The 27,841-nt window shown below is 43.6% G+C and overlaps 1 protein-coding gene across 1 annotated transcript in view; it reads left to right on the top strand.

Annotated features, from left to right (window-relative positions):
* ADAM11 (ADAM metallopeptidase domain 11) overlaps positions 1-27,841 on the top strand; it is a 345,706-nt gene that overhangs the window by 164,494 nt on the left and 153,371 nt on the right. The window contains exons 7-8 of the mRNA XM_069634268.1: positions 9,539-9,605; positions 12,400-12,467. Of these exons, the coding sequence (XP_069490369.1) occupies positions 9,539-9,605; positions 12,400-12,467 (135 nt within the window). The remainder of the gene's footprint in view (positions 1-9,538; positions 9,606-12,399; positions 12,468-27,841) is intronic.

The raw sequence follows: 27,841 nt of genomic DNA, 5'->3' as shown, positions 1-27,841 counted from the left end.
ACACACCATTAGCACCAATGTCCACACTCCCCACAGATAAATGATAGTTTCTCCCAGAAGAGTCAGGGGATTGAATTTGCATTCCAAATGTATTTCCTTGTTTAGCTGAGCTGGAACAGTTTCCACAGCAATGAGCCCATATCAGAGAAGAACCTGGCTCCACGGGGGAGAGGGAGGCAGGGTGGGGGGGAGAAGGGGGATCTGCAACATGTGGCCTTTCAGATGTGTTGGAATATGACTTCCATGATCCCTCACCCTTGAGTTATGCTGGCTTGGGCTGATGGGAGGAGTTGTGCGAAACATCGGGCAATCCAGTGGCTGCAGGCCTAGCTCTGCTGGGTCATTGGGTGTTTGTTGGTTTCCGTTGTTCGGTTTTGCTTTGGTTGCCTATCATTTCTAAGCATGCTGATCCAGCCTTCTAGACTATGCAGACTCTTGAACTGCACCCTTTTACCGGAAATTAGGACATCACACATGTGAAAATGTTTTGCTTTCTGGAAATAGCCAAAATATTAAATGTTTCTCAAAAGAGGATACGTTCTGCATCTGCTGCGAGGGTTTGAGGGAGAGGGAGAGTTTTGAGGGAGAGTTTTGGAAGACCCATGTGGAAGCTGCTCTCATAGTACAGAAAGGACAACAAGATCTTGTTGAGAATAGTGGCGTTGTGCGCTGCAAAGGCCAGCAAGGAAGAAAACCAACAGTCTGAGACAGACCTGTGCCTGACCAATTCGCATTTCAGGGCTGTGGTGCCAGGAATGGTCTACGTTCCATGAAGCCACGCCAGTTGCTCTTGCACCCAAGATGGGGCTCCTGATGATACATTTTGTAATGCCCAGCCCGAGTTGGAGAAAGCTGCATGCTGCTTACTAACTGTGTGCTTAAAGATCACAATGCCAGTGGAGGTCTCTTCAGGGCACTGCCCTTAGTCTATCTCAAGGAAACTAGGATCTACTGCATGAAGTAAATGTGGATGTTTGCTTAATTTACTACTTTCTATTTACCCCATGCAGTAGTGATCCCACGAAATCCCAACTCATAATTAGGTGGTATTTTTTAAAAACAGGTTATTTACAATACCACCTCTTTTTACTGATACCACCATAATGAACATGATGACATCAGTTATCACCCAGAGCATATACAGATGTCTGGTCTTGCAAGAATCATAGGGCTGGGATAGTAGAATGACCCAAACAAAGGTTTAGGTTTTATCCCTGCTAAATGACAACATGAAAGCTTGGGATATATCTACTGGATGCCAGGATTGTCTAGTCAAATGGGGCCGTTGTTTTATCGCAGCTGGACATATCGCTGACAAAAGAGTCGCTGCTTATTTTTTTTATGTTCAGTTTTGTAAGGTGCGAATAGAACACAATAAATCGGAGTACCATACATTAATAGACAGTACACAGCACAGTTCAAGCTAAAACAAGTAACCAAGGAAACATAAGTGACAGCAGCGTGAACATTCCTGGACCTTTGCGGCATGTCAGAATCTTTGTGTTACGTTATATTAGGTTGGTGGGATTTATACTGCATACAGCTGCCATTTGCATGGCCTCGAGGTGCCCTGGTGGATCTGAAAATGAGAGGGGCTGGTTTCTTTGTGGGATGAGAGGGAGAGTGCACAAGTGATTTTACTGTGATGTTGGTAGTTTCAGTAGGGAAACAGTGTGTGGGTTTATTTCTAGGTGGTCTGGGTTGATGGGCTTGCAAGGCATTTGCAACCATATGGGAGGCGCTGTGTGCCCATCGCGTAAGAATGCATTGGCCATGTTGAGATTGTATGAGTTATATGGAGGAGGTGTGGAGTTCTCCTGTTTGGTGCCCATGTGGGGGGGTGTTATAGGCGTTTTGTGTGTGTTGTACTGTTGGTTTGTGTGTGGTGTGTTTACGGGATTATGGAAGGTGTTTAGTGTGGGTTAGTGGCGGAAAGAGTGCAATCCCCATTTCATCAGGTTAAATTGCATTCATGCAGGAAGCTTGTTGGGTTACTGAACCCCAGTGTGCAGTGGTCAGCTGTTTTTGGTCTCTCTTTAACAATTGTCTATGGCTTGCGAATTATCTTGACATATTAAACAGCCATGTTTTAACTGCTTTCCTGAAGGTTCGATGTTCCTCTATTTTGAGTATTCCCTAGACGAGGGAGCTCCAGAGTTTCGCTGGGATGCTTGAAAATGCTGATCCACCATATTTCATTTTTGATTACTGTTTGAGTTCAAGGCGAATGTCATTGCTAGACCTCAGTGTTCTGGTTGGTCTGAAGAAGGAGATATTGTCTGGTAAGAGTTCTTCTCCTCTGCCGTGAAGTGCTCTATGAAGAATGCCGAGTGTTTTGAAATAGATCATTTTCATGATCTACTGGCCAGTGTAGTGACTTTAGTGCTGTCAGGTTGGGTTCTCTCTTGTTGAGTCTTAGAAGGAGTCTTGCCATTGCATTCTGAATTTTTGTAGATTTCTGGTGAGCTAGTCAGGCATGCCAAATGGATGTCTGTTGGAATAGTCTATTCCTGACATGAGAAGTGAGATAATGGCGAGTGTTCAGGGTGGAAAAGTGAGAGAGGGTGATATCCTCCTGATAGATCATAGGTAAAAGAAGAATTTCTTTACTACTGCAGTAACTTGTAATTCCACTGTTAGCTCATTGTCCATCCGGATTCTGAGATTTGTAACAATTTAGGAGGCTTCCGGTCTGGTTCCCATTTCCATAGGCCATGGTATCGGGGGTTGCATGGAGGGTTTGTTGATCATGATTTCTGTTTTATCCGAGTTGAATTTAAGGTTGTTGTTGCTCATCCATGCATTGAGTTGTGAGCGGCAATTGACGAGGGTTTGGTCTGTGACCTTGCTAGTGGGGATTTAGTAGATTATTTGAGTATAATTTTCATAGTTGAAGCATGTGAGCCTGTGTATCTTGATGAATTTCAGGAAAGGAGCCATGTAAATATTGAAGAGTAGTGGAGAGTTGAATGAGCCTTGTCGTAGTCAGGAATGAAATCGGGACACAAAGTTGTCCTGCTTTGGTTATAATCTTTTATTCAATTTAAATGGGTTGGGAACATGCCTCTCTGAACCTATTCTAAAGAGAGTTCCCCTACCTAACAACCAAAACTAAGGATCTGTTTTTGTCAGGATGTCGTAAATCAAAAGCTGTCCTTGTGTCCAAACAATCTATCGTGACCCTCACACTAAAGCAAAATAATAAAGTGATAAGTGAAATGTTTATAACCTAGTATCTGCAAAAAGTGTTCTTAAACAAAACTTTAATACATCCAACATAAATGTTCTCTAGAAATGTAAAATACCTTAACTCTGGAGATGGAAAAGACCTTAACCTGAGGGATGGAAAAGAACTTGGGCCTCATTATGACTTTGGAGGTAGCCATGGTGCTATTAGTGCCATGGCTGCCTCCAAAATCCTGTCCGGGTCCGGTCTGGTGGAGTGGGGACTTACCGGGACATTCCACCCTTGGCGGACCCGGTAAGTCCCCATTCCAAATGCCATTCCCCATTCCCATTTGAGCCCCCATAGGGCTCAATGGGAATGGGGAAGGCGCTAATTACGGGCCTGCTAATAGCAGGCCCGTAATTAGCGCCCTGGTCCCCTAACGGGACTCGTAAAGACGTGTGGTCGGACCACACGTCCCTTGCGGTTTCCGCTAAGGGCCCTTGGAATTGGGCGGTAAGGGATAACCGGCACCAGTCTCCTTACCGGTACCCGCTATCCCTTACCGCCCACCTCAGAATGAGGCCCCTTAACTCCAGAGAGGATTCCCTTCCCCTGGATTCTTCACTGGTATCACAAAATGTCTCTGGGTCTAACAGTTCCTTTGTATCTTCCTTGGCCCACAACAATCCTGTCAGACAAACACTGTTCAGTCTTGTTAGTTCCTATTTAACAAAATGTTCCTGCCTGTAACACATGTTCCTTCGTTGTTTAACAAACACTATGGGCCTCATTACGACTTTGGAGGTAGCCATGGCGCTATTAGCGCCATGGCTGCCTCCAAAATCGTGTCCAGGTTCCCTGAATGGGGAATTACCGGGCAATTCCGAGAGTGGAAGGCCCGGTATTTCCTCCTTCAGGGAACCCGGATTACGGGCCCGCTGTTAGCTCCCTGGTCCCCTCGCGGGACCCGCTATGGACGTCTGGAAAAACCAGACGTCCACAGCGGGTCCCGCGAGGGGACTTCGTAATAGTGCAGAGTGGGTTTAATGGCACCGGCATCATTACCGGCGCCGTTAAATCCATTCCGCACTTCTCGTAAGGAGGCCCTATGTCTGCTTGAACCTCCTTGTATGACATACTTTTTTGGTGTACTCCCCTGCCAGGATTATTGATGCACTTTCAATTGCTTGGTGTACTCTCCTGTCAGGACTTCTCTCTCATTCAAAATTTCCTGGTGTACTCCTCTGCCAGGACTTCATGTCTGTTCACAACTGCCTGCTATACTCTCATGCCAGGACTTCTTGTATTTCACAACTGCCGGTGTATGCTGGCCAGGAGTTCTATTGTATTTTATAAGTGCCTGGTGTATGCTGGCCAGAACCTTTCTTGGCTTACAGTCCCATTTTGATCTTCAAGTAGCATATACCCTTCGTGTTGGTTTGTTATTTTCACTTGACAAACATTCACTTTATTTTCTGTACTTTCACAATGGTCAAAATCTTCTCTTTCTCTTGTATATACCTTTTCTTGTTGGCTTGGTATATCTACTTGGCAAACAATCATTTTGCTTTCTGTAATTTTACAATATTAAAAAAATCATGTGTCTTCTTGATTCACTTTCTGTAACTTTACAATTATCTATTTCTCTTTGGCGCGGTTGCTGTAATGGCTCGGGTTCCCCACTCTGCTTTGGAAGACTCACCGGTTTCCTGTAGCATTTTAGGTTTGCTTGCGCTTATGCAGAGTACTTTCACCTCCTGCTTCCCACTCCAAGTGGCTATGATGTCTCTCCAGGCTTCCGCGTGGCTTCGCTGCACGCTGGCTTCTCTGGTAAGGACAACACTGCTTTTCTTGACTGCTGGACACCTAGGGACCCTCTGGCAGTTCCTGAAATCTCCCCGGCCCACGTCACTTGCACCACGTCTCTTGTCTTCTCTGCCGGTGAGCTCCCTTGCCCAGCCACGCGGCTCGTGATTCCACCCTCTCCACACCGGCTCGTGCCTCCAGCCTCCATCTGCCTTCACTGAAGCAGTCACATCTTCTCTCGAGCTGCATCTTACCGTGCAGTTCACGTTTTTGAAGGTCCATGTACAAGTGTCTTCCTCCAACAACTAGCACGCTCAATAAACTTGCAGCTCTGTGTCAATTCCTTCATCCTCCTTTTCTCAGTACTTAGGTGGTTATGGGACTTGAAGTCCTTGGATGGTTTTTGTTGCACAATGTTTGGAGGGTCTTTTCGAAAATTCTACATGGAAAATCTGTTCTACCTGAAGGAACACTAACATGGCAATAGGCCATCAGCATATTGGGCAACAGGGGTTCTTCCTCATGGGAAAGTGGGGGGTACCGCACCTCATCCAATGAAGCCATGACATCTGCCCGGCAGCCATCTCCTCCCATGAGATCCTCCATCAAATAGCTGCCACCAGGGTCAGGATCAGGTAGCGGCTGCCGTCCTCTTGCCCCCTTGGAGGAGGCTGCTGCCATGGAATCCGTGATGACTCCATTGGATTCATCAGAGTATGCTGGAGGTTGAGCTAAAAATGGAAAGCCAGGCAGCTTCTGTTCGTTCTTTCTGTCAGGAAGGATTTCATCCATTGTAAGCGCAATGTTGCTTATCCCTGTTTCTTCCTGACTGTGTCAAAAGCCGCTGAACTGTCTAATAGTATCAGTATCAGTGTTGGAGTCTGAGTTCATTTTCAGGTTGTCTCAAATGGAGAGCAGTGCTGATTCAGTCACTCTGATAGGCCTGAAACCGACCTGTAGTTTAGCACGGCAAGAGATATTTGATGTTTAGGTGAATTTGGTCCCTTCTCTGCATCTCTGTACTCTTGGATTGCTGAAATTAATAACCATTTCAAAAAAGGTTGTGAGTTGATGGTGTGGGCATGATACTCAAGAAATTATCTCCTTTGTGCCTGCAAGAAATTGATGATTTTTCATTTTTGTATTTTAAGCCTACATTGGCCAGTTATGTTTCTGGTCATGGCATGAATTTTATTGTTTATTAATTAGTCTGTTCTTAAAAATGTAAATTTGGAAATTGAAAAAGATTTCAATATTGGTCCAGTTGCTCGCTCTACATTCAAATGATGTATTGGAGGCTGAGGCCTGCATACCAAAGGAGACATCTATTATTGCAGAATTCAACTTCCTGTTAAATGAATGGACTCCATGAGATTTGATTGACACTTCTTTTGTTTTTGTAATAACACAACCAGAAGGGACCCAGTTTACAAAGGTTTGCAGCACCACATCTGGCCAGCTTGCGTTGTGTTGTGCAAACCCATCATGTTAGAATAGCATCTTCATGTTGCGTCTTTGCATGTTTGCAAAAGAAGCCAATTTGTCTTGATGCCACCCTCTCCACCATTTGAATGATATGGGCAGACATCTTTCTGCCATGCCCTAGAGTTCTGCACCTCCGAAAAGGCATAGCTGGTAGAAGATCCCAGCAAGCGATATGCAGAGGTGCCAAAACTATTACTATAAGTGACTGCAAATGAGACACCTACGGGGAATTTATATGGCTCACAACTTAGAGTTAATTCATGTTCTGATTCTCCTGATGCCCATATGTGGAAATACCCAGAGCTGGTGCTTTGAATTTAAAGACCAAATGCGCCTCTTGCACCAAGTGTGCATGACCCCCCTTCATTCCTAGAAGCAGTGGATGTTGTTGAGCTTAACGCTTGAGTGATTGGTCAGTTTACATATCAAAGTGCTCTGCGTGGCTGGTCGTTTCCCCTTTAAACCAATAAATGCTGGGCTAGCACAAGAGAGTTTTGGGATCATTTTCTGCTGCCAAGCTGAGAGATTGCAAGGAGCTGCATGGTTACTCCATATTAGTGTCCACTGCAGAAACCCTTCCCCTGATTTGGGAAGTAGGACCGGTGATCCATTGCAGACACTATCTGGTCTCCAGGGGATCACTGATCCAGGGGATTCCTGTTTCCAACGAAGGGACCTGTGTCAGGGCTCTGAACCAGAGTGCCAGAGTGCTAATATCATGAAGCTTGGTGGGCCCCATTTGTTGTATAGTGAGTAAAGGCACACTCTCTGTGAGGGGATGCCTTCTACAGGAACCATTATGTAGCAAGTGAGTAGTCCAGGTGCTGCTGTGACTGCTGTTCATTAATAAGACCTGACCTGTGGCCTCTTGACCTGTCCTTTGTTAATCCTGAGTCAACATTTTCTGGCCTCCCCTCCTCTGTGGAGTCATGACTTGCCTGACGGATCAAGTCTCCTGGGCTCCCTTCTGATCAAGAGAGTCAACTTTGAGCACCCTTGGCCCTTGCACCCTTTGCACATCCTGCCATTGGCTTTTGTGGAAACCACTTCCCAAACGCAGCCAATTTTTTCCAGCTCCACACTGTGGAGTTGTCTATCCAGGCCACCAATAAATCAAGAAATACCTCTCCTTGAGCCCCCGCTTCCTTAAGGGGTAATCTCCCGAGCCTCAGTTCCGCCATGTGCCCGAGGCACCTTGCCACATTTATCTCCCTGGATCTTGAGGGATGTTTTTGTGAGAGAGGCACTCACACGAAGCCTGCTTGCTCACTGACTCTAGCTAGTTTAGGTTAACCTCACCCGCATGATCCTGCCAGAATTACTGCTTTAGACTTTTTTTGAGTGTAGACATGGTCTAGTCCCGCATCCTCTACTTCTGGTGACTGATCGGGATACCTGCATTGGGGTAAGGATGCCTTTCCATTATGCTGATATAATAATCCTTCTCACATCTATTTTTGATAACACCATTTAAGTGCAGTCTGCCCGATGCAGACAGCAATCCATTACCAGTGTTTTGAATGTGCCTTTCGTTTCTATAAACGATTCCAATTTTATTCTAAAATATTGATCTTCATCGTGCTCCTTTATTGAGGATGCTCCTCAAAAGTGCAAACAATATTTTCTGTAGTCTGCCACCTTATCATTTGACGTTGGTTTTGCCAGCTTGTCTTCGCTACACCCTGCTGACCAGAGATCATTTATCCCAGATATCCACCCCTTTTAACACCCCTCACCGTAGTGACCACGTCCACGTGATTCAATATTAGCCAATAATGTGAGAACTCCTCTGCTGAAACTAAACAAAAGCCAACATTGCTTTTTCTATGGGGTGTAAGTCACTCATGAGATCCTCATCACAAGTTCGCTCTCTTTTCCATACCAAAGGAAAATAGCAATTTGCATATCAAGTCTTTCCCCTCCCATAAGGTCAGTAGAGCTAGACATGTCAGGCAAATCTCCTCTTGGAGAGAGTGCCAAAGGCCACACTAGGCAGGTGCTTCTGCCTCCTTGGTGCCATCAGTGAGCCGCTGCACGGTGTCTCCGCAGTGTGGAAGGGGTGTCCATGTTAGGGGTACCCAACTCACTTACGGTAATAGTGTACGTCATTCACAAGTAGCCAACATCGTGAGAAGTAAATTAGCTCGTTCTATGGTCCATAACCCACACAGCTAGGTCTCAATATAGTTGAAGCTCCCCTTGCCCTACAAAGGGGCAACATCCATTTCCCTATCAGTCTGATCCCATTCATGAAGGAATTACAGCCCCAAATGCCTGGCACATCTCCTCCGAGAAAAAGCACCAACACACCGTGCTCATTGCTCTACCCCCGCCCAGCCTGCACCCGCTGGTTAGCGACCCAGTGTCAGCGGTTATGTAATGATGGAAAGCAATCCCTCGTTCTCTTTTCCACCGTGGTGTTAATCCTGGAAAGCAGAGGGGGGGGGGGGAGAAAAAGGCGAGTGATGAATTAATCAGTGATGGTGTCAGTTGTACACCACGTGAGCGATAAAGAGCTCTTTGCATGGCTTCGTAGTATATGGGTGTCTTGTGGGTGGGGGTGGGGCACATACAGAGATCCTTGCACAGTAGCATAGCTCACAACATGTCAGTGTTGCACAGCGGGTCCTTTGACATGAAAAGGCCCGTGCAGCCTGAATATGTCATTGAAAAGCATTGCCATTGATCAGTATTTTTGGGGGTCCCAGTGGAAAGCCTAGGAACTGTTGACATATAAATGAGGCTTTAATGTGTATTTTTACCCTTCTAGGGAGTTCTTTAAATGGAATCTTTGAGAATACTGAGTGCAAAATCAATTTGTAAGAACTTTTTGGTGACGAAAGGGACTTGTTTTTAGGTATCAGAGGCTTGCTCAAGCTCCACGCTTGCAGGGGCATCGGCCAAGCAGGAAATACATCTCCCTATTTCCCCCTGGTGCATGTTTCTGCTAGTGCAACGTGTCCGCCTGGGTACCATGCCTGAGTGACTCACCTGCAGAGTGAAATTCCTTAAGCATTACACAGCAGTGTTAACTCGTGTCCAGAAATGACCTTTCTCTTCTCTGCTTTCCTTCCGCAGTGGCCACACCCTCACCTGATCCACCGAACTCCAGCCTTGCGCCTTTCTCAGGGATGCACAGAACCAGGTGAGCAGGGCAACCTTGGGGGACCATCCCCAATTTCTCTTTGGGAACCAGGCTCCCAAACGACGGCAGGGCAACCAACGCTGTTTGTAAATAGAGCCTTGATAGTGGTGTTGTATTGCGTGCCTGGTACAGGCAGGGGAGGAGGTGGCACTGGGCATTATTGCCTAATTTTCTGAACCATCACCAACTTTGATTTAATTATTTGAGACTCTTTCCTTCAATTTGATTTGCATTGAGCGATTTCCATTGGAGAGCAAGCAAGGGGATTTACGTGACATGCATGTGATCGGTCTCCCCCTACAGAACAGTCACAAAATGCATCTCCCTCCTGTGCTCACAGTACTGCACTGCACTGTCTACCCGTGCTGTGCGCGACAAATGTTCATCTCTGGATACGTGGTCTAAGGTGGAGTTGTGGAACAGTGGCTAAGCGACCAGACTGGAGTACACTAACTTCCTCAGAGGACCATGTTGGATGATCCAGGCTAACCAGCTATCCCATGCGGTTGAGTTTTGCAAAGGCGACAGCGCTTTGAATCAGGCGCACCCTCAGGATTAAGCATGATGTTAAAACTGCACATCCAAGCTAACAGTGTCCTTCAGGCTGTTTGGCTGCTGAGCCTCTTGTACGTTCTCCCATGGGCAGTGGGCAATGCAGTCTCCATTTCCTTCAGAACCAGTTGCTTGTCTCTCACTTCTTTGTTCTTGCTGCCTAATTCTCCTCGGGAGGAACTTCATCTCTTGGGAAGAGGAGTGAATTGAGTGTCCATGTCCTCACCAGTTCAGTCGTAGCATTGAAAAAGTATGGACTCCTCTCTAGAGGGAGAGCTAGCGGGCCTCCTTGAGACTCCTTAAACTCAAAGTTTGGTTTTAGAAATTAGCCTTAATAGCAATACGTTCAGATAAAAAAATATAAGTGTCTCTTGGAATAGAGAAAAGATGCATCATTTAATAAAATAGTGGTGCCTTGTGAGATAAAAATAAAAGTGGTTCCTCTTGCAATACATATGAGAGACTTATCAAAACAATAGAGGTATTCATTGGGCTAACATTATTTTAAAACAGAGTTGTCTTTTGGGACTGAATAAAGGTGCTTCATCGTATACACGGCAAGTGCCTCATGAGAAACAATCGAGGCGCATGCTAGGATTTTAGAAATGCCCCTGGGGATGACAAAGAGATGTCCACTGGGATAACATATAGGTATTTCTTCAGGTTAATTAGAGGTGATTCTTGGCATAAAAGAGGTGTTTCTTGGGCTAAAATACGCATTTCCTTGCATCAATTAGTGGTTTATAGATATGTCCTATTCATGATAATTTACGTAGGAAATGTTTAGTACCATGATAAAATGGTACTTTCCCAGAAAAGACGACACTGTAGCCTCTAGTACAAAAGGAAATCTTCTTTACTTGGTTGCAGGCTACACAAGTTACAGGTTACAAGTCAGGTACACTGGGACACATCCATACAGAGCCGAGTAAACCGGGCTGAGGTAAGATAGAACACACCGTTTATAAAAGAAAATAGACTTCTTAATAAAAGTGCTGCTATTGTCTTTTTGAAATCATCTATTGAACCGGAAATTGTTTGTATATTTTTAAGATTTTTAAATAGTGCTTGGCGGGGAGACCCAGATGAATTTAGTAATGTAATATGAAAGATATGGAATTACCTGTTTTCTGATGAACTTTGTAAGCTAATATGTAAGCATTTTCTTATCTGTATGTTTGTGATGCCACAGCAGTTTCTATTGTGTTTTGCTATGCTTTGATGGATTATTGTTATCTGAAGGAAGCTTGTTTTGATTGATTTGATTGGCAGTGGTGTGCCTTGAGGGAAGACAATTCTGTCCTTTGGGATAAAAAGATGTGTACTGTGGGATGAAATAAGCAAAGCCATTATGATTGTTTTGAATGATGAAATAGCATATCTCTTGGGGCTAGACTCGAAGTACCTCTCCAGATAACATACAGTCGTTTAATAGACTTCAATATTCAGCCCCTGGGATTAATAGTGTGCCTTAGAATTAAAAGATAGATGTTGCTTGGGAAGAAAGAGACATTCCTATTACGATAAAAGATATGTCTCTTGGGATAGAAGAGATGTGTTGCTTGACATAACAGGGGATAGGTGCACCTTTGGGGCTAACATGATGTATCTTTTATGATGTAAATGAGGTGCCACCTTAGATAAAACAGGAGTCTCCTTGGGTAAAAGTTAGGTTTCTTTTTGGAATCCAATTGGTTTGAAATAGAGGTGTTTCTCAACAAATAAAAGGCGCATCTTGGGATCAGTGGTGTCTCGTGCTAAAAGAGAGATGTCTGTTGAGATAAACCAGGGGTGCTTTATTGGATACAGTGGAGGCCCTTCTTGAAATCAAAAGGGGTATATCTTGGGATGAAATGGAAGCACCTGTTTAAACTAAGTTGGTCTAGAGTGCACAATGTGCACACCCTTCTGTTCACACTGACCAGTATCTTTGATAAGTGGGCATACAATTATTGGAAGTGAGCCTATTATTCTAATAGAAAGAAACCTGCATATAACACATTAAATCTTGTTTTTGTTGAAGGTATTTTTGTGTCTGTTATCACTATAATTACATTACGTTTCCATTCTGTACTTAAAATAGCTGTGCGTGTCATTACTTTCTCACTTAGTTTCGACTTTTAAGTTGTTTTCTCCAACCCATGTATATGTTTTTCCATATGTGATCACTGTGTTCTACGGTGGAGTACATTATTCTTTGTTTCCATCTCATCATAACTGCACGTTCTCATTCTCTTCCCAGGGTGCCTATTTCATGGCTTCGACCAACAAACTTCTTCCACTATACCAAAACTACGAAGAAAACGGCAGGTATGCAAGCATGTCTCCGCTTGGGGCACTGTGCGTTTCTCAGACTGTATTATGGCGGCCACAGGAACGTCTGCATCAACAATAAAAGGTGATCAAGGCCTCCATGTCACACAAGCTCCACCCAATATTACCTAATCACTCAGCTTTAGCAAAAATAGATTATTTTATTCATATATCAAAGGTTTGAAACTTTGCTCAACGTGATGTACATATTTCAATCAGACAGTACATGGAAAATTAGACATATTGCATAGGTAAAACTATGCTCAATTCAACAGACACAAAAACATACTGTTCAACATAAATCCCAGTCAAAATGGAACAAACATATATGTGTAAAGTGCAACAAATAAAACCGGCACATCAGGGGACATCTAAACTCCTGCTAGTCCTTTTTTTCCTTGACCTGCCCCTTATTTGCAGTGTCTCGATTGCTTCTTAAAAGTTGACATGGTGTGTTTCGGCTGTCTAAAGAGCATCAGGTAGTGCTCCTACCAATCGCAGCCTTCATCAAGAAATAGCAATTTATTTTTACGATTACCCAGTGTGTTCCTCTGTCTGCAAATGAAACATATGTACATATATTCTGTTAGGATGGGGTGGATGACTGACATGTCATTTCAATAGGATATCTAATGGCGTCATAAGCTATTCATTTTATCATTTAATGTTAATCTTATCTCCATACCTTTTGGTAGTAGCCAGGCAAATAGTGGACTCTAGTACGGACCACTTTTTCTTTTACAAATGTTCAACATTCACCTACTCCTGAAAGCCGTGCAATTGATGGTTGCGAGCTTGTAGGAAAGACAGATGCCTGAGCTAGATAATTTCTTAAGCATGCCTGTTTTATTCCTGCAGCTGTGTGCAGGGTTTCATTGGGAAAAGCTTGCAGATTCCCATATGTTGAGGCAGTAAGGGTGGTAGAAACCCTGTGTATATTGGCATTGGCTCCCTGAGAGTTGATCACGTATAATTTCTTTAAACAAATGAGAGATCAAGACACTTAGTGTATATTCAGTCAGATCATCGTGACCGTGCAACTTCTTCTCTGCTGCTCTTCAGGCTCCAAGTAGCTATCCAGCACCCTTATCCAAGGACACAAACCCATCTATAGAAGCTGCCTTGATAAAGACCTATGGTCGAAACACGTGTTGGCTTTCCTCATATGGCCTTCGCATGTAAACAGCACCACACGTGCCCAGCAAACAACTGGCCATTACGCACTGATTAAATCAAGGCTGAATATACATTGAGTGTCTTGATCTCTCATTTGTTGAAAGAAATTATACGTGATCAACTCTCATGGATCCAGCGCCAATATACACAGGGTTTCTACCACCCTTACTACTCCTGAATGCCAATATAATATATATGTCAAACACAGGGAACACATATCTACCCATGTGTCCATTATTGAATGGACTGCTATCTACAATAAGAACTTACCTGCAGTGTGCAAGAAGCTGTCTCGAAGACACTAAGTGTCACGGTAAATCCAAGAGGCCTGCATGGGAAAGATGCACAACCGGCCGCCAAGTAATTCCATCTGGAAACAATGAGAATGGGTTTTAATAGCAAGCAGGGGACTCACCAGCTGTGACTCATTGAGCCTCCTGAAGGTTCCCGGGGCTGTGGAAAAATCCTGATAACCACATTTTACCTGTGATGTAAAAGTAGCCATTTATTAAATGTGCCAAGAAACGCAATCTCTTGTGTGCATGTGTTGATAACGCGCACACCATAACCATACCATAGATTTTGGGGTAGTGTGCTGCCCCTTACCTTGGCTATTTAGTGGTGTCCCATCACTGGTAATCACTGATGTGTCCAGTTGTGTAGCCTGATCACATATCTAATGGAACCCCATATTATCAGAGTCATACACCAGTGTCTTATCATTGTTTTGGCCTACTATGCTAAAGGCTTAGGCTGGTTTGGATCCATATGTAATAAAACTAAGTCCGTTATTCCACTCCTCAATATGCCTGTGTGATTAAATATATTGGAACTATCAGCATTAAATAACCTAGCGTGATTTAATGTTGCTAAGACAACGTGACACGTTACTGCGAGCGGTCCGATATACCCGCCGTGTTGAATTGTAGCCAAACACTGCCCTTCGCTACGAGTGGAGTTAATTTGATGTGCTGCATTCATCTATCTAAAAAAGACACTCACTGTTATTAAACCGGAGTCTTACAACCGAGGGCCGCAACACCGTTACCTAGTGGCATTCCACGGGGCTCAAGGAACGCGAACGGTTGCTTTTAGTAACCTACGAGGGATTTGTGCCACGAAAATGCAAGAGGGGACTCCCTCCATATTTAAGCACAAAGTACAAAGCTGGCGGCTATATCAGCATGGAGCTGTAGTACCTCTCGCCAAGCCACTGGGACATATTGTGAATCCATACATACCCACGAAGCGTCATAAATCACTCCATATTTGCCACATGTATTTAATTTGAATGTGATCCTATTTATTTCAAACAAACTAATCTAGACCCACATGGTTTCTGGTGCCATGTTTAAGCCACATGTGAGTTAAACCGGCCGAGCACTCCGGAGTGGTGCCATCTCTATGCTCCAATATTGGATACAGAGCCACTGGTTGGGAAACCCTCTCATGATGCAGCATGTTTTAAATATCTGCATCTATGCATTTTAATTTTGTGATGTGTGCATAGGGAGCCACATATCAAAACATAGCTAGAGATGGACTGCAGAGACATAGGATAAAGGCTATATAATAACCTAGAAGATCCTACTGTGAATGTATTTAAGGTATTGGCACTGCATGCATTTATCCATCTATTCCTCAAACGATATGGACAACTTCTGTACATTTACAATAATGTTAGAGCATATTACATTTGTGTGCAGCACCATGTAATTCTCTATTTTTTTCATTGATTTAATTGATTTACAGTTTTTAAAAAAAAGGTGAAAGAACGATTTCCTTGAATACATTAGATACTCCTCTTTACACAAAAAAGAGGAAAAGAGTCTTATGCCTTACAAACCTGGAAACCTTGTTTGTTTTTTTTGCCTTCTTGGGAGTTAATCATTTATCTGTTGCAAAATCCTCGTCCTTGTTTGTTTATTGTCCTTGGTTTCCGTAGATCTTATGTGTCTTCTCGTGGTAAGATTTTAGTCAAAAAGGAACCCACAGCTATCACAAGGATTATCCTCTCTACACTCATCAGTGCAGTCCATCAGTCTTCCTGGTTGTATGATTGAAACTTAACAGATGCTGACCCAGAAAGGTTTTTCTCTCCTCCGTTAGGCCTGGCCAGTAAAGTAACAGCTGCTTTAAAGTTTCGACCTTATCTAATTCTCTGCAATATCAGCATTTATTTTTGGTCGGATTTCCCTCTTATTGCAATGATCTCGTTGGTGGGTAGAAGGTTTAGTTGCGTCCTCAAAAGTGTGTCTCTATATGGTCTACTGGGGAACTTTATCAGGTAACCTGAGGGTTGATTTTATTGTCTGCAGGTGGTTGGGAGATTAGCCGTTAAGTGGTAGGTGGAATCTGCAGCAAGAGTATGGATCCAATCGTGTTCACCTAGTTTCCTTTTCACTCTTGTGGGGTTGAACTTCAGATCTGCTTCTGAGCAATTGATTTCCTCCAATTTCAGCCTGATTTTAGCCACCCAGTTGTTTAATACTTTACTTGCACCCCTCATCAATTCTTTATTGATGATCTTGAAATGTTTTGGACAAGCTGGTAAGATAATTTTTCTGAACAGTGCTAAGCTGTTCCATTCCATCACTGCTTGGAGCGTAAGGAGGCCCAGCTCTCTTCGTATGGTTGCTATTGGAGTTGAGTTTGGAAGACCCAACACTCTCCTCCAAAAGATGCCCTCCAGCCTAGGCCATGTTTCCATTGGTATTTTGGGCAAGGCCTCAACTCCATAAGTCACTGAAGGAATTACTTTTGCCTTGTAGTAGTTCAAGGTCGGTAATATGGAAAAGCGACCGTATTTCTTGTCCATAGCCCTTGCCTGACTGGCCAAAGCTTTGGTTTTTTCACGGAGGAAGTTCTACATCAGGGTTTCTACTGAGCTGTTGGTCAATGTGACTCCTAGATATTTAAATTGCTTTACTTGCTCAATCTGGGAGGAGTCAAGAAACCATTGCAATTTCTCCTTTCATTTTTTTGATTTTTCAAAATACATGATTTTAGTCTTTTCTTTATTTATCTCCAAGTTGTTCTTACTGATGTATTTCTGGAGGCTATCTAGTTGTCGCTGGAGGCCCACTGCAGTTTGGGGTGATAAAATCAGATTGTCAGCATACCACACAACCCCCGCCCCTTTATTATTGGAGGAAAGGATCTGATTGTGGGCTCAAAGTCCTGGAGATCTGACGGGTAGAAATTAAACAATGCTGGGTTGAGGGGACATCCTTGTTTAATGCCTCTATCTCTAATGATTTTTGATGATAATGTCCCTGAGGAACTTAGGCGAACTTGCATGGATGTGTATGAGTGAAGGGCGATTAGAGGTTCTAGTGTTGCCATCAGGCAGTTCCTCTCTGTCAGCTTTCCCACAAGGTTTCTCGATCTACTTGGTCAAAGGTCTGGAGCAAGTCGACAAAGGCCACAAAAATTCTTGGTCTTCCTTCCTGTACCATCCCTTTTAGAATGCTTAGGAGGAAGATATTTGCAGTTGTTCCAATCTACTTTACGAACCCTGTTTGAAAAGGTTTATTGCAGCCCATGGTCTTTGTCCAGTCTTGAAAACACTGCAGGAGAAGAGAACCAAAATCCTTCCCGATCACATCTAAAAGTGCGATGGGTCGATAGTTTGTTGGGTTTTCCTTCCTGCCTCTTTCAAAGATAGGAACCAGTGTTGATGAGATTGGAATTGAGTAACTTTTTGTGATGTTTTTTAGAACCTCATAGATGAAGATAGCCCATTCCTCTGGATGTTCTTTCAGGATGGCATTAGTTAAACCAATAGGGCCTGGTGCTCTTAAAGAGTTCAGTTTTTGTAGATTCCCTAGTATTTTGTCTACCTCGTGGGGGATGTCCCATGATGAACTTGAATTCCCTAGTAGACGTTGAGGGAGTACATTTGTTTTTTGGTTGAGAGTTGAAAAATGTTCTACCCATTTCTTTTCAGTAACATTGTTTTGCTGTGAATCACTATTGTTATCTGCTGACATTTTGACCAAGGACCAAAAATCTTTTACTTTTCTGCCACAGTCATTCTTGTACATTTTTGCTCTGTAGCTAATCAGCCAGTTTTTATACTGCCTGGCCGTTGTGTTTGCTTCTTCTATATCTTGATGAAGATTTGTCTTAAGTGCGAGACGTTTAGCTCTTCTCAGTGCTCTTCTTTTTTCCATTAGCAGTACGTCGAATATATGGATTGTTTGCACTGACTCCGTGTTTAGCCCTCGTTTTCGGGGGCAGTGGCATTCAAAGAGGGGCGTATAGTCGACTGTAGGATACTCTGGATCGTCACTGTTAACTCTTGCTTGTGTAATCCTGTGTTAGCTTTTCAGTTGCACATTTGCTTATTCTAAGTCGTGTACCTCCATTGCACCCCTCAACCGATATCATCATTTGCTGTCTTTTCAATTCCGCAACTGTAGTCCGGTTTGCGCATAGTAGGTTATGATCGCTATTTTCCGTCTGGATCACTTTAAATGATGTAATGAGGTGAAAGAGGTCTCTTGATACAAAAACATAATCAATATCTGCACATTGGATGCCTCTTTCCCAGGTTGTCACTCATGGTGTACCCTCCTCGACTTGTGCCTTTAAGATGTGATGGTCATGTGAATTCGTAAGGGAGAGCCATGCAATTCCTCTCTCGGATATCTTCCTGCTGTCTCCTTTTGAACAACTCACATTAAGGTCTCAGCACATGATGATGTGGTTGGCGTGCTGTTTGATGTACACATAATCAATAAGATTTGAGACCACATCCAAGCACTCTTCATTAGAGACTGCCTGAGGGTTCCAGTAGAGGTTTATCACGACAAGAGTACACGGCTTCTCTTGCTCTCACGGATTCACCTGATATTTCCAGTCAATCAGAAGTTCTTGAGCAAAAACGTTTGAAAAAATTGTTTTTATGAAGTTCAGGCTACTACCAGATCTTATCGCTGTTAATAAGCATGATGTGGGATGTCACTTTTTCGTTTTGATCGCAGCAGAAAGAATGACTCTGTATCCATCAAGATAAGGCCTATCCCTTAACCAAGTTTACTGTAAACAAAAGAGGTCATAGTCCCCCAAAATTATGTCACTGGGGGTTGTTAAATGTTTAAAACCCCTCGTGTTCCAAGAGGCCATTTTAAAAGGGATAGTTGCGTACGCCTCTGCCTTCTGCCTATCTTGATTTAATAGGCTTGGATGAAACTTCTTGTGTGGCTATGTGCGTACTTGTTGAGCCAGTGCTTCCGGGATCCAGGACCAGTTTAGTTGCTCTTGCTCCTTTGTTTGACTATTTGACTGAATTTGTGTCTCTTTTGTATTATCCGGCCGGTGGTCTGATTTGAATGTAACATTCAAGTTTGCTCCTTGAAGTTTTGGAACACGACCAGTATCCAATAGGTCCCTGAAGATTTGACTCTCTCTTACTTTTCCCATAGACACCTCTTCACGGAGAGGTGCATCACTGAAACCTTCGGGTAATGCTTTCGACCCACCTGCTGTCTCAACTTTTTCTCGTAAATAAGTTGAGGGGTCTTCGATGGTCTTTATAGCCGTTAGGTCCAAACCAAGCATTGGCAAATTTTCTGCTGCGTCCAACAACATCGCTTTTACCACTGGGGATGGAACATGGAGGTAAATCTTATCTTTGCAGTGATCGTCCCCAAATTCAATTATCTTCAGGTCGATAGAAAGAATCAGTCGCATGTTTGGGATGCAGTGAAGCAATGTCATGACCGTTGTTCTATTCAGTATTAAATTGTCTCCCTTATTTAGGATTCTCTCCAGTTTGAGTGATCACTCACTGACTCGTTTTCTGTTTGTGGAGGTTTTTCTCACGTGTCAGGAGTTCATTCCTTCCTCTTTTGGTGAATCCTGGTCCAGTTTCCTTTGGGTTCCTGTGCTTGTCTTGTTACCTGCATGACGAAATTGTCGTTGTCTTTCATCGCTCTTCATGCTGTGGCTTTGGCCAGACAGCAGTCGATGCTTGGCCTGCGGGTTCCTGTCTCTACTCGATCTTTTCTTGGGTTCACCCTGATTTGGGGATTCTCTGATCGAAATTGGAGCAAGAGAGGATGGTTTGTTAGTCAATTTTGCCCCACTAAGTCATCTTTCTGTTGCTCTTGATCTCTTTTCCGCTAGTGTCAAGAAAATTGGGGAAGTTGGGCCCTCTATCACAGCGGCCAATGAGTCTCTGATTTTACTATTTTCTAGGAGTTGATTTTGGTACTCCTGGGGGTCAGGGAATAGCATTGCCAACTCCGACACAGATTGTTCAACTGAGTATTGAGACAGGTCCATCAGGTCGTGTGTCATTTGGGAGTCATCATTAGTTCCAAAAGGACTGTTCTTGTGTTTCTTATGCTCCCACATGGCTTTGTTGTTTCAGTTATTTGCGAGATATTTTTCCTTGGCACCTTTCTCCGGGCAGGTTTTGACTTAGATGCCCAGCTTCTTTAGTTGGTGTTAAAGGTGGGGGACCAGCCTTGTCTAAGCCTCGTGTTGAGGTCTTTAAATTCTCGCTCCGCTTCTTCATCTGTGAGAAGATAGAGAAGTCATGATTTGTCACCTCAGATGTCTTTGGGGGTTTTGCATGGTTTTTGCCAGTGTTGGCTTTTTGAGTTCCCAACCAAGTTTGTTTTCTTCATATGTGACACAACCATTCGACTCTCTCTTCTTTTTCCCTGTGTCAAGTGCAATTTAGTCTCTTACTTGAATCAAGCTGATTTTGTGAGACCTTGAGAGGTCTATTATAGTTGACTTTGATCTTATTTTCCCTTGGGTAATATTTAGGTTTTCCATCGTTTCACTTGTAAGGTTCACTTGTGTGTTCTTACTCACTTAAAAGTGCTATGGTTGCAGGCCGGAGACACATGAAGGTAAGGTAGTCCAGTGTTCTCTGACGCAGATGAAGTTGCCCCCATGTCATACTTCCTTGTTGCAGTGATGTATCCATCCAGATGTAACAATTCTGTATGCATCATTGCCACCATAGTCCTGTGATGTTTCAGTGTATCATTTGTTGCTTCATAGAGTTGAGCGAACAGGAATAAGGTAATAGTTAATGTTGACATTACAGCCAGTAGGTCAGGTTTTTTTTTTTCCTTTTCTGTTAATCCATGTTGCAGGTCAAACCCTTGGTGAAATGAAGTGTCAAGATGCATTGAAGAGTCTGTTGTTTGGACTTTAGTGTGGCTTTGCTTCGGGAGATGGATCTCCTCTACTGCATCGCTTTGTTCCCCTCTCATTGGAGTCTGCAGGCCTTTTTGATTATAACAATTGAAGTCGTCTCCTGGCTTCTTTAGAAACCAGGGTTAAACTTCCTGGACTATCCGAGGCCACCTTCTGTATAACTAAAGATTCTGTGTGTCTTTTTCTGGTTTCTTGAGCCAGTAAATGGTCCTGCTCTAAGTCATGATTTTGATTTACAATGGTCATCAGTGGGCCATTAACAGGTTGTGTGGGGGCCAGTGTTGTACCGAAACTCCCCTTGCTTCCATTCTTATTTGTTGCATGCAAAGGCATAAATTAGTAAGCTCGCATTTTGAAATGTTCTACATGGTTGAGCGTGTGTTGTGACGAAGTTGACTTTGTGGTTGGGAGTAACTCAATGCCAACTTTTTCTTGCTCTTTCCGGGCAGGTTTTACCAAATGTACGTGCAAAGTTTACGTGCATCTTCCGTCCGGGGCTCTGTATGAGGATCCTTGAGGGAGCACAAGAAGGGTATGAAAGCAAGGTTCCCCTCGGTTTAGCAAAGAACATTGAGACTTTTGTAACGCAGCATGGCCTTTTTTGATCATTTTCCGGTAGGTTCTTGGTGCCTTGGTCAGTTTGATACCAGGCTGTGTACTACCTCCAGGTTGTAAACATTTGTTAGGTTTTGTTTTCATTTTCGACTGTGCCCGTAGAGATTTAAATGTAAATAGGGTTCCCCCGATAGCCGTTGTAGGTTTATCCATCTTGAATGATGTCAGTTTTAAAGTATTCTGTTCCAAGATTTCAGATTGAGTTTTCGTTGGTGGCTCGTTGTTATTTGCTGTTCCTATTTGTTATTCTGCTTCTTCATCAGTGGCTGCACTACAAACACTTTCCCCTGCTATGAGTGAGGGTGCAATTTCCCGTATTTCTGGTGAAATGGGGTCATGTAAGGAGGAGTACTCGTACGTACAGCTCTTATGTATTTCTACTTGATGTCATTTTGTTGCTCTCTTAGTTCCGACAATGTATCAGCCGTGTGGGCGGGTATGTTATTTAATGAATCATCGAGACATTCATTATATTCATGCTGGACAAAGTGCTGATGTCATTTACTGAAAGTGTGTTTTCAATGTTCTTACCACTTTGGTTTCGTTCTTCATCAAGTTGGTGCTGCCGCGTGCGGGGACATGTTTAGTGTGATTTCCATACTTGTACTTTCAGTACTTGGTTCCCGTGATTTCTGAGCCTCTGATATAGAATCCCCGATCCCTGTCTGCACCTCGTCCGTTTTAACGGCATTTCCTTTGCCGAGGGTGAGTGGTTTCTGGAGATCATTGACCGGGGTTTCTTTAGCCGGTCAGATTACAATTCCGCAAAAAGTTGGTTGCGGAAGTCACTAGGTGTTGTGGGAGTTGTGGGCAGGTGCGTGTGCAAAGTAGAGGTGGGTGTTAACATCAATGAGATATTTACTGCAGTTTTTTTGTTTTTGACCTTTCCTGCGGTTTGCTCGCCGATTTCATTTGATGTCACAACTTGCAGTGGTTGTGATTTCACAAGCTCCGAGTCCCTTTAATCTTCACGCCGGGGCTTTGAGCTGCGCAGATAGTGGGCTTCCTCCATTTTGGAGTCCCACTCCTCCCAGCAAGCACTAACTGCATAGTAGAACTCTGCGATCGAACTCTGCTGCTGCCAAGGGTATTTACGAAATGTCCTCCGCTTCACGATAGACAAGGAAGTCAGACAAACAAAACACGATGAATGCAGACTGACTGCAGAGTAGAACTCTGTGACCATCAAGAATGATGGCAGCGGTGCATTCGAGGAAGTCGTTAAAAGTCACAAACACGGTTTGAAGAATTCCAATGGGGACTTCTCGAGCAATACAGGTCAGCTTCCTTGGAGTGTGTGGCTGTGCAGAGTGTGCTACTGTTGATCTGCAGGGCAGCTGTGTCTACTATATCATATGTGTTAGTGTTATGTAGACAAAGGCTGAACCCGTCGGTAAGATCAATACATTTAGTAAAACAAACATGTTGTTCTTCACAGGCATCTCCTGTTTACAGTTACATATGGTTAATTCTGTACATTTAGAGGGATGTTTGAGCATATTACATCTGTGTACTGCACAGTGTCTCTGTGTATCATATGGGCTTAAATGTACATACTAGAGTCATAGGACATCACAGGGTACCTGGACAGCTGTGTCTCATCTCTGTTCTTCCATTATCATATCCTAGTTATATATCAAAGAACAACAGAGATATTTAGGACATGTTTCACTGTGTCTAGTCTATAAATCCACAGTTGTTCTAGTCTATACAGCTGTGCTCCTAAGTCACCCCCTCGTGGATGTACGCCTGGCTGACCTCCTTCCTCTCTAATCGACCCTCCCAGGTCCAACTTGGGTCCTTCCTTTCCTCTATCTCACTCTCTACCTGTGGTGTTCCCCAAGGGTATAACCTCTCTCCCTGGCTGTTCAACCAATACCTGGCACCTCTCGCCCACTGCATTGCCACTCTCTGCTCCAACTTTCAGTGCTATGCGGATGACACTCAGCTCAATTTCAGGCTCCTTTCTGCCACCTCTACTCCTTCTCTCACTTCTGACTGTCTGCTATCCAGGAGTGGTGTGCCACCAACAATCTTTTCCTTAATGCCAGTAAGATGGAGATTCTCCTCATCGGCACACCTGCACCCTCCTTTCCTGTCACTCTCTGGCCAGCCTCCCTTGGCCCTCTTCCTTCTCCCACCCGTGAGGCTAAGAACCTCAGGGTCATCTTCGACTCCACGCTCTCCTTTTCTCCTCATATCTCTGACATCTCTAAGAAGTCAAACTACCAACTGCACCTCCTCAGAGGTATTCTTCCTTTCCTATCCTTCCCCCAGAAGCTCACTGTCTCTAGAGCTCTGGATTTCCCTATGCTAGACTACTGCAACAGCCTCTTTCTAAATATGCCTGCTTCTACTCTCCACCCTCTGCAACTCATCCAGAACAGGACTGCAAGACTTGTCTTTGTCCTCAAGCCCAGGGATCGTATCTCTCAGCACTAAAATCTCTGCATTGGCTCCCATTCGCTGGAAGGATTAAGTTCAAGACCCTCTACATTGTCCACAAGGAATTCTGGGGGCTGGGTCCTCAATACCTCCAACTCTCTCTTCGTAAATACCTTCCTACTCGAGCTCTTCGCGCCTCCGCCAACAACTCCCCCAGGGTCAGTCGCTTCTGCAAGCAATGGGTTGGTGGTAGATCTCATTCTTCTGCTTGGGCCTCCCTCTGGAACAGCCTCCCTGCCGCTCTGAAACTTGAGAAGAACCATCTCTAGTTCCAGAAGCACCTCAAGACCTTCCTCTTTGCTTCTGCCTTCTCTCTTCCTCTCCCCTGCTGATTTACTGTCTGATACTACATTGGTCACCTGGCTACCCTCTTGATTTCTGACCCAGGTCCCTGTCCGCCCAGTTGCACTGCCTCCCTGCACTTGGGACTGTATCTGTAACCCTACAGTCCCCCTACCTGCACGTTTGGACACCTGCTGTCTTCACTTACCCTTACACCTGCCACCTGCTGGCCGCACTTCTTGTTATTGTTTTGAACCCATGTACAGCACTGCCCCCTCCCCTTTACTTTGGCACTTTCCCCTCCCCCTCCCCTGCACTTGGGCAATCTCAATGTCACCTGATGTGTCTGATATCTGGTATTTCAATCAAATTCCTATCCGTCGAATGTTTATCCATCGAAATGTATTAATTGAATTGCTTTTCCATTGAAAAGCATATTCATCGAATGAATTTCGATGGATAATTTCAATGGAAAATTAGGGTTAGATTTAGGGTTACATTAAGGGTTAGGTTAAGGGTTAGATTAAGGGTTAGATTTATGGTTAGAGTTAGGATTGGGGTTAGATTTAGATTTAGGGTTAGGGTTAGATTTAGGGTTAGATTTAGGGTTAGAGGTAGGGTTAGGGTTGGGGATAGATTTAGGGTTAGTTGAAGGGTTAGATTAAGGGTTAGAGTTAGGGTTAGGGTTGGGGTTGCGTTAGGGTTAGCCTTAGAGTTAGGGTTACAGTTAGGGTTACAGTTAGGGTTAGGGTCAGGGTTAGGGTTAGAGGGGTTCCCTTGAGGGTGGGAGGTTTGGTGGGGAACCCCCCACCCCAAGAAACAATAACACTAAAGCGTTACATGAAGCTGGTCAGTGCCGAAATACTTAGATTTCGGCACTGGACAGCTCCATTTATAGTTTTAACGTGTTAAATAAATGAAACGAAATGCTACCTTTTACATTTAAAAGCACATATCCATTGAAACGTGTCCATCCCTATATTCGATGGTCAAGTTTCGATGGATATGTACTTTTATATGTAAAAGATAGCAATTTGATGCATTTACATTTGATGGTTTTTCATCGATGCATTTCTTTTTCGATGCATTTCTTTCGATGAAGAGGCCATAAACCTTAACTTGGCCTAGTAAGATCGTTGTCTCTGTCCTCCATCTGTTCCGCCTTCCTTGCCTCATCGCGCCTTGAAACACTTGTGTATAGGGACGTTACAAATGCCATATATCATATCATATGTAGCTTAAGCATCTGTAGTACGAATCAGAACATGTCTTTATCAGTAATTCCCAAATGCGAATAGTATGGGACACCAACGTTTTGTCAGGTACCATATTGTGTATGCTGGACCGGTGTCCCGAAATACGTTGCCTTACTTGGCAAATTGTTTTGCTGACATATATTATCTTACAAGGACACTCGATGATGTAGATCACATTTTTACTTTTGCAATTTGTGTGTGTCCTCAGCTCCTATCTACTCCTGCCATGTTCAAACCGTAGTTTGGTGTTGGTGAAGTGGCATGCCACACAACCACCACAGTTAGGATGACCCACCACTGGTGGGAGCCCCGATAGTGAAAGCACCCTTGGCACTTCAGTTGGTACCTTGTAGGTTTGGTCTAATTTTTGCCTTAATTTGGTGTTTTTCTTAAAGGCAAATAAGGGTTTCATATTTAGGGTTCCTTGTTGTTTCACCAAATGCCAGTTTTTCTGTATGATTCTTTTTATTTGATTGCTGACTGGACTAAATGTGGTGACAGACACCAATCTTTCTTGAGGCTCTGTGTTCTGTGGGGTGATAGCCATTTCCCTGTTTGCATTCGAAGCTCTCTTAGAATTACTACTTATTACCTTCCAAGTGTGCCAACAAGGAATCTCTTTTGAAGGTCTTCTGCGTGTGTCACAACAGCATTTTTTTTCACTGCAGTTTCTACGAATTATAAGAAACTGGCTGTAGGGCAAGTTGATGTTGAGCTTGGCTGGATGGAAATTTGTGAAATGCAGCAATCCATTCTGGTCAGATGACTTCATGCATAAGGTGGTGGCAAGACCTTCAATGTTTTTATAGATTTTGAGGTCGAGATAGCTGACTTGATGTTGGTTAGCTTCCATCGTGAATTTCGGGTTTACATCACACCCATTGAACAAGAGGAGAAATTTGTTCAGATCTACTTCACTGCCTGTCCATATACAAAAAACTTCATCTATATATTGTTTCCAAGTTGCTATATAGTTGTTGTAAGGGTTATAGATGGAAAAGATGAACAAGTTCTTAAAATATGACATGTAAAAGTTTGACCAATCACGGGCAAATGTAGCCCCATGCTCACCCCTTTCTGTTTGTACAGTTGTTTTTTGTATAAAAAAACATTTTACGTCATGGGTAACCTCGCACATTCAATAATGAACAAACTAGGTGGAATGAGACAACTACTGCGCGTGCCCAGAATGATTCCCAAGATCTCTAAACATTCCATTTGTGGGATTGATTTGTACAAAGCCTCCATGTCCATAGCAACTAGAATGTCATGGGGACCCCTCAGGATCATCTTAATGATGTTTATCAAATTAGTGAAGTCTTTGACGTAGGAGGGCATTTCCCCCACAAATGGTTTCAAGAATAGTTTAGTGTACACTGACAGTGGCTCAAGAATCGAGTCAATAGCTGTGACGATTGGTCTCCTGGGTGGTTGTGCAATGTTTTTATGTATATTAGGGAGAATATAGAATGCTACTATTTTAGGATGATCTTTTTTAAGGAACTGCCTTTCTTCATCGCAGATCCAACCTAATGTAGCCGCATGTGCGGTAAGGCTGTCTATTTCATCTTGTAGACACTTTTTGGGGTCGATCAGGAGTTTGACATATGATGCAGTGTCTGAGAGGAGGCGTTCACATTTAGCCTCATATTGATTTGTTTCAAGTAGTATGATACCACTACCCTTGTCGGCGGGTTTAATAGTGATGTTACTGTTATTGCATAATTACTTTAAGCTTGCTCGTTCCTCTTTTCTGAGATTATCAGCCCGGTTGTACTGTTGTACTATGCAAAGTCTGTCTGATAACTATATTTTCAAAAGCCATAATCTTGGATGGACAACTATGGTTGGGTGGAATAAACTTGGGTCTGGCCTTTAGGAACTCCGTAAATCCTTTCGAAATATTTGACTCAAACATTTCTTTGAGATTTATCTCCCAAAACAACAGCAAGGTAAAGAACCTCCATTGGCTGACCATGATAATATCACAGGTCTATGGTATGATTATGGTGTGTGCATTATCAACATAAGCACACAAGAGATGGCCTCTCATGGCACATTATTAAATGGCTACTTTTACATCGCAGGTAAAAAGCAGTTATCAGGATTTTTCCACCGCCATGAGACGCCTTCAGGAGGCTGAATGAGTCACATCTGATGAGTTCTCTGCTTGCTATTAAAACCCATTCTCATTATTTCAAGATGGGATTACTTAGCGGCCTGTTGTGTGTCTTTCTCATGGATTTACTGTGACTCTTAGTGACCTCGAGACAGCTCCTTGTACACTGCAGGTAAGCTCTTATTGTAGATAGCAGTCCATGCGATATTGGACACAAGGGTAGATATTTGTTCCCCGTGGTTGACATATATATTATATTAGCTTTCAGAAGTAGGTGAATGTTGAAAAACTCCAAA

This window comes from Ambystoma mexicanum, chromosome 13, assembly GCF_040938575.1.
Source record: "Ambystoma mexicanum isolate Mex_15411 chromosome 13, UKY_AmexF1_1, whole genome shotgun sequence".
Lineage (NCBI taxonomy): Eukaryota > Metazoa > Chordata > Amphibia > Caudata > Ambystomatidae > Ambystoma > Ambystoma mexicanum.
This window is presented reverse-complemented; position numbering and strand designations above follow the sequence as displayed.